This window comes from Nilaparvata lugens, chromosome X, assembly GCF_014356525.2.
Source record: "Nilaparvata lugens isolate BPH chromosome X, ASM1435652v1, whole genome shotgun sequence".
Classification (NCBI taxonomy): Eukaryota; Metazoa; Arthropoda; class Insecta; order Hemiptera; family Delphacidae; genus Nilaparvata; species Nilaparvata lugens.
The window spans coordinates 13,107,828-13,120,422 of NC_052518.1; the positions used below are offsets into that span (position 1 = coordinate 13,107,828).

The 12,595-nt window shown below is 31.6% G+C and overlaps 1 protein-coding gene across 1 annotated transcript in view; it reads left to right on the forward strand.

Annotated features, from left to right (window-relative positions):
* LOC111057432 (homeobox protein E60-like) overlaps positions 1-5,265 on the forward strand; it is a 30,792-nt gene extending 25,527 nt beyond the window's left edge. Inside the window, exon 3 of the mRNA XM_039441449.1 lies at positions 3,087-5,265. Coding sequence (XP_039297383.1) covers positions 3,087-3,103 — 17 coding nt within the window. The 3' untranslated portion in view covers positions 3,104-5,265. The remainder of the gene's footprint in view (positions 1-3,086) is intronic.
* Positions 5,266-12,595: the final 7,330 nt, after the last annotated feature.

The window sequence follows — 12,595 nt, forward strand, 5'->3', positions numbered from 1 at the left end:
AACAATTGATTTTCAATGAGGCTTGTTTTGGCATAAAGCTGTAAGCCTCTATATGTTGTTGTAATTTTTCTATTGATGTAAATAATAACATTCTATGTAATGCTCTTTCTATACTCTCTGATTATAAGATATCATTCGTACTGAATATGGTAGCAGTTCTGTTCCAAATAAATAGATGTATATTTCTTGATTCAATAGGAACTTGATTAGTACAAATAGCCTGAGTCATCTAGTGGGACTAAAAAGTTTGCAAAAATCATTCATAATTCATGGTAAGGCATTTTAATATAATTATTTCTTCGAGAAGTGTGACTAAAGTTGAAAAACAACACAGCAGGTCCACCTTCACTTTCTTTCTTCAACAGGAAGATGATTCAGAAAGAAGTGAGCGTTGCGAATAATCTGGTTGACCAGGAAAGTGAGTGTTGAATGAGATTTTTGAAAGGTGTCACTGGCACAAAGCACTCGCCAGAAACGCTTAGCTGACCAATTTTTAGTGCTCGGTGTCGATTTCAAGCTTGGCCTTCCCACTGAGATGCTCGCTCCAGCATCCTGTAGACTCTGTCATCTTGTTGTAATGCTATTCCCGAGACTGTTCATCAGATCTATTGTGCTGTGGAAACACCATTAGTTTGTTTACAGTTTGCTTGTTGTATTTTTGACATTCGTTAAAAACATTTACCACTCGACTGACAGTTGTTGCAATATCCTATTGGACAGCTAGAAACGGTCACTCCACAAAAAGCAATCTATTGTCAATGGTTTGAAAGAACTGTTGATGTTGAAACGCCTGAATGGAAAGCCAGCCTCACAGACCAACACTCCACCTCAGTCACCTGGTGGACGAAGCTTTCTCACGGCTATCTCTAATGTACCTTGACTATTTTTTATACTTTTCATTAAGACTTTCCCAATAAAGTCGTGTCCTAACCACATTCTGGTCAACAATACTACACTCCACACCTTATACCTTTAACCCTGGATTCTCGCAAGACAATGAATATATAGATACAAGAGAATGGATTTACAAGACAATATTATAATATCGTAATTCAAATTGCATTCATCTTTAATACCGTTCAATTATGCTTCAGTTCATACTTTGGAAAACATTAACTTTTCATAAATCAGTTATAGGCTATATCCAGTTATTCAATCGATCAATCAATCACCACATTCAACACACAAACACAATAAAAATGAAAATACTAAAGCAATACAATTAAAATACAAATTTCTAATAAAAATACAAGAAAAGGCTTCATGGGTTGTTGTGCTGAAATGAATGGAAGGATGAAAAATAGCTAGCTTACTATGGTTTCCCATATAATAGGCTGGTAAAGGGTAGACTACAAAAGTAAGGAACAAAGAGTGAAGAGGAGTGAAAATTGAATTAATGGAAGTAGAGAAAAAAGAGGAAGAGAGAAAAAAGATGATGTGATATTATGTGACTTAGTTGCCAGTAAGGATTACTAATTATTATTGTACATACTGATTTTCTTGGCCAACATTATCAACTTCCATTTATTACAAAATTACTTTTCCATGTATTTATATTTACAAAATTACTTTTCCATGTATTTATATTTACAGAGTACTATTATTCATTGCTAATAAGATTAAATCATTGAGAAAGAATTGTGATGTTCATGGTTATTCTACTCGTGGCAATGGGCACCCATTTATTAATCACCACAGATTAAGAATCTGTGACAAAAGTCCTAGTGTAATTGGTTTGAGATTGTTTAAAACGTTACCAAAATGTTTATATACCCGATCAATAAATTTTAAAAGAGAACTCTATGCATACTTAGTGGATAGGGCTTACTATAGTGTTGATGAATTTCTGAATGATGACACTTGAATTCTGCTGTTGTATTATAAATGTATTCTTACCATTGTTATATGCTTAAAGTTTTAATTATACATTGTTATTCTGTCTATTTTTATGTTTTGACTTGGCCTGTAAAATGTTCTTTTTTGGCTCAATAAAATGAATTTGAATTTACTTCCTGGAAGTTCGTATATTACCAAAAGCTCTGAAATAATTCATTTTTAGTAATTTCTTCTATCATCCTTTTTGGAATCTAACGACTAGTTGCACAAAAATTCAATAAAATTTGACCCCCGTGATTGCGTCATCCAACGGTACTCATGCTATGAGAATCAATGAACGAGTCTGACGTCAGTGAAATGATTCAGAGTGCAGTTGCCTTTAGTTTTTTGGCATTTTACTCTACAAAAAAATTCTCATACCACACAGTTTTCCCATAGAACCATAAGAAACACATAGAAACATGCATAAGTCATTACGTTGAAAGATATGAATTGAACTCATTATTATTGGAATCCATCCCGAAGAGACTGGTTCATGAAAATTGTAATACTGGAAGAATCTTTACGTGTGTTGGCAGTTCTAACCTGTATTACAGGACTCCTGAATTTTTATGTGACAACTCAAGTTTTTTTTTAAAGGTTTTGATAACTGGTGAACGGTTTGCAGTTATAATGTAGACCTATAACCATAGATGAAGGATAAGCATAAGCATAAGCATAAGCATAACTATATTTCTTGTCTCTGCTATAACCTTCAGGAAGAGAATTTGAATATTTTATATTTATGATTGAATCATGTAATAAATTTGAATTTCAATATTACTTTAGTAGTCTATATTATTCATTCTTTCATTCATTTATTTGTGGACAGAATAACAAATCATATAACTATGATTAGGAAGGAACAACAGGTTTGGTCCAAATCTATTCCATTTCCAAATTTAGATAAATTGATAAAATGTATAAAAAATAGGTTATGTTTCTACTGTAAAACCTTCAAGTTCAATTTTCGTCCAAATATATACATAAGCTAAACATTTTGAATTTAGAGAAATTAAAACACCAAACTATATTTAAATATATCACTTAATTATCACTTCATATTAAATTAATCAATTTATTTTATAAAATTTTGAACCCAAAAATACACACAACTTCTCTCACTAAGCACAGCTGTTGAATATTTGTATTATTCCATGTTCTGCACGCTTTTCACTCAATTTTAAATGAGTTATTTTCTTTTTTTTCAGAGAACGCATATCAATGAGTGCTCCCTTGATTAGAGACTGCCAAAGGCGATCGAGACAATGAGACTGAATAAATTATTATGAATAATTGTGAGGACTCTCCGACATCGTAGCACTAAAATAACTATATCCATAAATATTCTCAAACGAAATCTCGTTTGGGACCTGAGTTCATAGACGTGAAACTGAGAACCTTATCGATAGGTTGTTTTCTTGTATTTAAATTATATTAAAATTTTCTATTTATGTAATGTTTGGGTGTTGCGAGTATGTATGTGAAACTTTGAACTCTTCCTGAAGTAAATGTTGATACAATGCACGGGTGTGATGCCTGATTTTAATAAACGTTTCTAAACATTCAACTGTGAACTGGTTTTACAAGCGTCAATGAAAGTCCTATTCAACTAAACAACAATCATGATCTTTTTCTACTATTTCTATGGATCATTTTCATGGTATTAAAATTACCAGACCTATTAAGGACTATTTGATTTTTATAAAATAGATTATTCGATTTTCGTAGTTGGTTATCCATCTTGTTTTCACTGTTATTATTACTATCGTATTCTATAAAACTTTAAAGTGAAAAAACACTCACATGATATGGCAAAGTATTAGATTTTGATAGGCGTTTGTAAAACCGGCTGCATGAGCTGTTGGATAGTGTTAAAAGTGACTCCTCTATCTTTTAAAAACTATTGTGTATATAGAATTTTGAATCGTATGGTCCCAGATCACACATCATACAGTATAAAGATTACTAGTTCACAAGTGAGAAAGTTGTGAAGAGATACATCAGCAAACTCCAGGTATGAAGTGATGAAATATAATATTAGGAAGCTGCGTAGAATTTGACTATCTGAACTCCAGTGTATATGTATTCATTGTTTGTTACATACTGATTACAACAGCCTGCAAGACAAAATAATGCATTTATTCATGTTATTCCAGTTATTCATGGCAATAATAAGTAACGTACCGCCATTTTGAGCCTGTTGAACACATTGTTGATAATAGCCTATGGAACAATGAAATAATAAGATCATAAATTCTCGTTACTGTATCAAGAATGAATTATTGAGAGGGAAATGCAGTTACAATGTGTCTTTCGTATTTGCAGAGACATTAGGCTATCACTCTCAAAGCATTAGTCTCATACAAATAATGTATAAGTATAGTGAGCTAATGATATCTTAAGTGTTCACGGAATTTACAGTATTTGCATTATGGAAATGTATAGGAAAAGCGAAATTTCCTTTCTTGTTCGAATGCGATCAAACTGTTCAGTCCTGTTAACAACATTAACTTGTTGGTTAAGCTTTAGAGTTTGGAGAAAAGAATAGGTTCAGAGAAAGTTTCTTAAAAAAAGAAAAGGTTTCTCAATATTCTCTCAAGGATATCATGTTAGTAAGAAGGTGTTCATTTGTGATTTTTTACTAAATAAGATTAGTCATTTATAAACATTTTCGTAAAACAGGAGAACAAAGTATCTCATCATCGATTGTTATAACACTGTTCGAAAAAAGTATTCTTTTTTCTTCTAGTCTAGAATAAGACCTAATTTATCTATTCCCATTGACAAGTTATGTCAAAGACAAAAGAAAATTTAAAAATCAATAGATATTGATTTATCTTGTTTCTATATAGAACCAGCTGTTTTGTGGTTTTCTTTAGTGTATCTTGACTAAAACTAGTTGATTTTTAAGAAACAGTCTGATTTTAAAAAGATATGTACATGATGTTCATGATTCAATAACTTACTATAAAAAATATTCTAGAGTTCTGAAAAGTTCCTATTTAGAAGGAAAAACCCATCTATAAAATAATACTCTTATATCTAATACTGTACTTATAAAATTTTTCAGTTTCTAGTTTTAAAGTGTATTCATTTCTTGGATTATATCTAGTAATCTCATACATAGAGTAACTCTACTCAATCATTGCCTATTAGTATACCTTATACGCTGAATTCCAATAAGAGCAAAACTTTTAACATCGAAATTATTATTCCATAATTGTTCAACTATTAAGTACAGAATTGATCATTTCTTGTAAATATAAAGATCAAGTGATCATAGAGATATGTATGTACGAAATATTTTATTTATAAGATTATAAATGTTTTGTATGTAATTGTAATATTTTAAGATGATAACTGTAAATAAATGTTTTGTCCACGAGAGAGCTTGTAATAATCATTAATGCCTTCCCAACCTAAAAATATCTATTTACTAAATATTCATGCATTTCTATAAATATTAGTTTGAAAAATATCCAGTGCCAAATGGTTCAAAACTATAACGAACATGAGTTAGTGGAATAAACATGTTGAAAAATCCATCTCATCCAGTTGATGAATAAAAAAACATATTTATGATTTCTGGCTCACAACTCAAAAACATCACATGATGGTTCTATGAATGGCAATAGTTTCAGTTATTGCTTGAGAACATTCTAAACTTTAATTATTACAGTAAACAGAACTTTATTTATTTTCAACTCTAACAAGAGTTTTTTGTGAATTTCGATGGATCGGAAGAGCTCAAAAATTAGTTGCGATTAGTATTCAGTTTTTTGTTGAAATAGTCTATTGTAGACACTTTAAAAACTTGACTACAATCTTCGATACCAGTCATGAAGTTAACGATCCAATTTGAATAAAGTTTTCCCGTAAGATTAGAGTTGAGAATTTACTCTTCAATTGTTATACTGTGGAATAACTCACATGAATGTTTTCCTATATGATAAACTCAAATTTTACAATATTAGTGAATCAAATCAAATCAAATAGCTTTTAATTCACAAAAATAAAATATAAATTTATAAAATTAATCTTAACATTTTACAGTGAATACTCTCCACAAAGCCTTGAGTCTGTGAGAGGAGAGTGAGTTCTTTCAAGTTGATTGAGATTATGTTCTCATGTTTTGTACATATAATTGAATTTATTAACATTCTTCAACAAATCAGAGAAAATAAATTGCACACAAAAATCCATACTAGCAGAGAAAACTTCTATAATATTTGCTATATTTGTATTCTGTGATACTAGATATAAGTAATACAGACATATTATATGAATAGTAGCTTAATGGCTATAGTACTCATTAGAAATAGCAAATTCACTATTATGAGTTCAAGTTCTGAATGTATAGGCGGATTGAATCAGCTGCTCCGCAGCATCCCTGCCAATTTCTAATAACCATCTACTCAAATGTTGCTTGTAGGTGTTAATACAGTAGAGTTAATCACTTTCTCCATTGAATAACTCATCTATGAAAAACCTCTCAAGAAATTTTCAACACAGACCACATTCACCAAAGTATTAATTCAGAAATGATGGGAATTATTCAAAGAGAAGCAACTAGCACAACCAAAAATTATTTCTTTCCTGAATTTAGAAAATAGCCTACTTTAGTTAATAAACGTTAAGGATATGTTTTTCAAATCCATCTACTACAAATAATGAATACAACCCGAAATTGAGTTGCTATTTTGAGTGAAAGAAGTTTATACTCGTAGTAAAGTCGTTTTTTAAGAGTACCTTGAAAAAGATTGAAGAAATTGACGTGAATTCAAATTTATTTTTATTATACTAGAATAGGTCTAATAGGTTCATTTATCAACGTGAAGATCAAATAATTTAACTTATTTTTGGATCAAACTTTGGGAAGAAGAAAATTTTTTGGTTGTTCCTGTTGTTCTTTCACCAATCTTGTCCATGATTGGTTATAATTTATTATAACTAAAGGGATAAACACATACAGTGTCCATCTTGGGTTGGACTAGATCAGAATATCTCATACTTGCATGATAATTATTTGGTATTATTGAAGGTGTAAGTTTCAAGTAACCAATCATGTATGTTCCGAATACTAATTTCTACAATGTGTTAGACAATAAACCGAGTAGCAGACTGCATTTCAATTTTGCCATTCTAAATAATAATTGTCATTGCACAGCGACTTGGTTGACCCCTGTGAATGCCTCTACATTCATCAACCAGCATTAAGCCTAACTCAATCTTATACAGTACTACGTCAATTATGACCCAGGAACCACACATTACACGACACTTACAATTTAGAGAAAGGACGAGGTTGTCCAATGCTCATTTATTTTGATCAATAAAACTACAAACTCAATGACACATCTAACATTTAGTTCTAAGTTAATCAGTAATATGGACCCTAGAGTCGTTTAGAATTTAAATATACTTCAAATGTAGTGTACAATGCGTACAAATAATTCATGAATAATTCTACAAATACTTCTGTATGAAGTACTGTGGAAATGTTTTGACAATTGAACAATCTGAAAATTTGTAACCTCGTATTATAGAGGTATAATAATAGAGATATTTTGGTTTGGTGAAGGAAATTAATTTGAAGAAGCCTTGTGGATTTATATTGGATGAACTGTATGTTCTCCATATTAATTTTTGACAGTCGTTTTTGTGAATACAAACTCTGCGGACGCTCAGATATCTGTGCTCTGTTGCTCTGCCACTCTACAGATCAAAATAGGTTGGTGTGAATAAGGCTTACAGCCTTTTTGTTTCAATCTATGGACAGTCGTATTCAGGCGAGGAGGAGCTTCCGTCGGGAACTCCTCACCAATAAAAGCCAGACGAATATTATTATTATCATCTTTTATTAAAGAAGATGTAGGCCTCTACAGCTATAGAGAAGTTGTAGAGGCCTTTTCTGTTCTGTGAGTACAGAAAAACTGTTCTTGAAACTTACTAAGCAAAATTATTAATGAAGTAATATTTTGAAATGTAATTGAATTGTTTGGAAGCTTGATAAAGTTATGGAGTGTAGTAGAAGAGGAGATCAATAATATATTATCATGAGCTGAATAAGTGAATTTGATCCTGAGGTGAGAGGTTCATGCTAATTATTTCTCAGCTGACAATAACTGTAAAAATCAGACGATTACTGGTGTTTATTATTGCCAGCTAAAATTATAATTACCGATTTGGTGATAAAAAGAGGAGCAATAAACATGATACATCTGAACACCTTTACCAAGCAGTAGCCCAAGCTATAAAAGGCATGAGGAAAAATGATGAACACTCAGATACTGTTTTATGACATCATCAATCTAAAATCAAAACTGTTAACTTGAACTTCAAACGATTGAGCCATTTAAAAATAATTAAAATCATAATAATGCATGATAGGCCATTATCCTCTATCGCATGAACTGTCATGACGTCTATTCTTAGACATGATGACGTCTAGTCTTATTTATTGAGTGTGAATAAATTCCTGTATTCAAGCCAATGAAGCATAATAATCATGATGAGCACTGATTGCCAATTGTTAAGAGATACCGGTACTTATGATGCATTATTATGATTTTAATTATTTTTAAATGGCTCAATCGTTTGAAGTTCAAGTTAACAGTTTTGATTTTAGATTGATGATGTCATAAAACAGTATCTGAGTGTTCATCACCTACAATCTTCTAAATCATTCTGGCATTTGAATTTCAAAACTTTGATCACAATATTGGTGTATTTCCTTAAATTATTAATAAAATTGGAGAAACTGTTAATTATCAGGAAAACTTATTAATACAGGGTGCTAAGAATCCAAATCAGGATTAGCTTGAAGATGTTGACGGGAACAAGGATTTAAAAATATATATGTTGATACTGTATATGATTATTCGAAAACTTATTTTAATAAGCAAGAGAAGTGAAATTTAATCAACTAATAACTATTGTGTAATGGAATAGAGTCCTACACTCTTCTCGAATTTATCTCGAATAGCTGCATTGAAGGAATAATGCATTTTGAAACATTTCAATTTTGCACCACCTGAGTGATAATATTATGGGTACCCTGAGTGGACACATACTGAAAAGATGTTCATTAGGATTACAATATTAAAAGGTTAGTATAAAATATTTTCAAAAATTTGGAAAACTTAAATTCATTATCTATCAAGATACTTCTTGTACGCTAAAAATGAGACCCAGTATCTTGTAACGTGTCTGGACCAAACTCAAGATAATGTAAGAACTGTACTGTTATATGAGTGAAATTCAAAACATTTTTATGAGATTATTGAAAACAGTTTCAGTTAGAATAGAATTGCTAGGAGATATACTAACAGAATTTCAGTCTTTATCTTAATTCTGTGTAATGACATATTATGTTTATGTTCATGTACTTAATTCTTGCCAATGACATTGGATAATATTCCTGAACTTAGATTCAATTAGTTTACTTCCACTTGTGAATCAGTTTCGATTCCACGATATCTATATTTTATATATTTATTCTTTATTGATTGATATAATAAGTGTACATCATATAAATGATAGGGAGAGGAAAAATAAGGTAACCTTGTGCTATTCCTCTCCCCAATTTAGATATGTTTACACATTGTCCGAAATAGGTTAATTCTTGTAGCTCTTCACTTCGCAAAATTTTCAGTCCACTAATATGTTCACAAAGTAAATTTCCAAATTTAGATGCTTCAAAACAAAAAATAGAGCAGATATTTCACATTATTACCACTGAACTATCAGTTCATTTTTTACTTTAATTTGACTGTTAGTCCAATCTTGCATTGTTCATGGATTCATTGATTTCTATTAGTATGAGACTAATTAAGACTTAATTAGGAGACTATAGAACTCTACCGTTTTGACTTTTATTCATCTGTAAAAACGTCAACCATTGGGCGGACATTCAATTGTATTTATAGATAAGCTACACCCACTTGAATATAAGGAAAAATGTTTTGAATCATAAGAAAAGATTTGTTGTTTTGGTTTGAGTTTTAATTTGTTATTGATAAAGCTTGAAGGAATTGCACGAAATAATACGATTCATTCAATTTATCCGATGGATAGGCTTAATTGCATTTGTCCATTCTCTGATTGATATCATATGAGTTTCAGATTTGTTCAATTGAATGTGGAAATAGATAATGTGAGGTTGAGAATTGGAGATGTTTATTATCTATAGGAGAATTGAAATTGACCTGATGGAAAGAAATAATTTTTCAAGCATTCTAAATTGATGAATCAAAATTAACCATTCAATACAATTTCGAGTTATTTCTAAATAAGAGCTCATATCCTAGATTTCTTCCCAGATTCAAAATTCTATCTGAGTTTGTATTTGACAGACAAAAATACGGTATTCTAGAACAACTGGGACTCCTTCACCCTGACTATGAAGCCAATGCCCCTCTGGCTACGGTTATTTAGATTTAGATATGGAGCTGAGTAGCACTTGTATCCTGCTTTATGTTTCTACTTTCTAGAAGTTCTTAAAACGATTGATTTATTGGATGCCATTGAGTTATCTGATTTTTTATAAACCTTTGCCATTGTTTCCATTTACAGCATACCATTCTCATAACTAAACGTGTTTCTGTGGCAATACTTTCTAACAGTATCTTTACTATACGTTAATATTTGAAAATATTATTCTCAAATTTCAATGTCTTGCAAAATGTGCAGAAATTTACTTCGGTACAATATATCAACTGAAACACACAAAAACAAATAACAAAACACAAAACAATTTTATATACAATAACTGATCTTTATAACAGTTACAGCGAATCGTGATTTATTCGAAAAATAAAAATGTAGTTATTCGTTCAGGTTCAGTTTTTTATGTCCAAAGTGCGACGGGAACTGGCGATTCAGCACTCAGAAATCAATGGATGATCTTCTGTCAAACACTTTATTGAACGAGCTTAGCGAGTTCCTACTTCTGATTTGAGTGTCGATTCGTTTGTGGAATTGTATGTTCCACGTTAGTTTTCAAATGCTTTCATCAATCATCTTGAAATTTTCAACACATATTCAACACATAATCATTATACAGATCGAGTTCCTTGGACAATAAAACTGACTAACTCCTATTCTTCATAAGGCGAATAAGGGAACGTGCTCAATGCCACTACATTATCATGTACCTAAGCTATAGCATCAATAATCACGAGAACTAAATATGGAATCATAAATCGAATCCAACCAGGGATTTAAATACAACTGCTGAAAGAATATCAGCGGCATCTCGAGCGAGTTCCCCAGTTCGGGGCTCACACTAGTTGGAAACATAACAGCCTAAATATATGATTGAATTGAAACGATTCAATTTTTGATAAAACACGTCAGCAATAAGATCCTAATTTTCTGATGATTACAATGATTGATTCCTGGAATTTGCTAGTACAACGGAGGTACGTGTTGATGGTAATGTAAAAAGTGGAATTTCATCTGATCCAACGATCTATAATATAAGATTAGCCTATATTACTATAGCTATGAACTAAAAATCATAATTACACCACCAGCCAAGTACCATCAGCCAAGTGCTACGTTACACGTAGAGCAGAAAACTTGCTCAACTATTATTGACAATTGAACTTTATGAGTTTTTGAGTTTGCATTTTGGAAACCAATTTTCGAAAACACATTTTTCAGCTACTATCCTGAAATGTGTACTACCATAGCAGAAAAATTATTAGAAGAGAAGAGCCAGAATATCCAATTCTTGAGACTGACTGATAACTGATAAGGATTACAGCCACATATTGGCAGCGATTTTCTCAATCCATTTCCATCACTAACAAAATGACAACTCATCACTCATTATTTACGATAATGTGTCCCATTGAAGAGTTCACTCCCAACGATATCAACAACTTAAGCCAGTGATCTTCCTTTCAATCTCAGGTCCATTTTAATTCCTGTACTCAGAAATTAATGGATCTCAGAATAGATACATCATCGAGAGCCCAATTTGGAGCCTATTAAAATATAAATATCAATGAGGACCCAGATAGAGATAGAAAAGAGGAGAGAATGTAAGTAAGAAAACTGAACGTTGACAAATATGAAGGAGAGGTAGAGAGTGTGTGTGTGTGTGAGAGAGGAGGGATTACTGGATGAGAAAGTTGAAGAGAGAGATGATATTATCTCATCGAGAGTTGAAAGCATACAACGAGGGATGGATTGAGTGAATTTTTGAAAGAGGGTGATAGAGGAGGACAGAGATAGTGAGTAGTTGGGAATTATTGGATGGAAGATGGGGATGAGTTAACAAATGTGTGAAAGAATTAAGTGATGATGGATGGATGAAGAACGAGGAGTGTAAGAGAGAGAGAGAGAGAGAGTGAGTATGAGAGTTTGAAAATGAATAGATTCGGTGATTCGGTGTGTGTGAAAGTGTTACAGACATTGATTGTATATCTCTGAGTGCCTTCAAGATCTCTCAATGCCTTCAACTTTTGTATTCCTCAAATAAGGGAAAAAAACCCAGTAAATTCCGGAAATGGAATAAAAATTGAAATAGGAATCGTCGACTGAAGATTGTCTGAAAATAAAACAATCTGGAAATAATTTGGTGGCTAAGTTTGGTACGAAAATGAACAAGGGATGAGTGCGTAATATGAATTTTACATTTCATCCCGATTTCAATCAAAGAAGCCAGCATAGAATTTGAAAGTGAAAAGAACATGTAATGTTTGGCAAG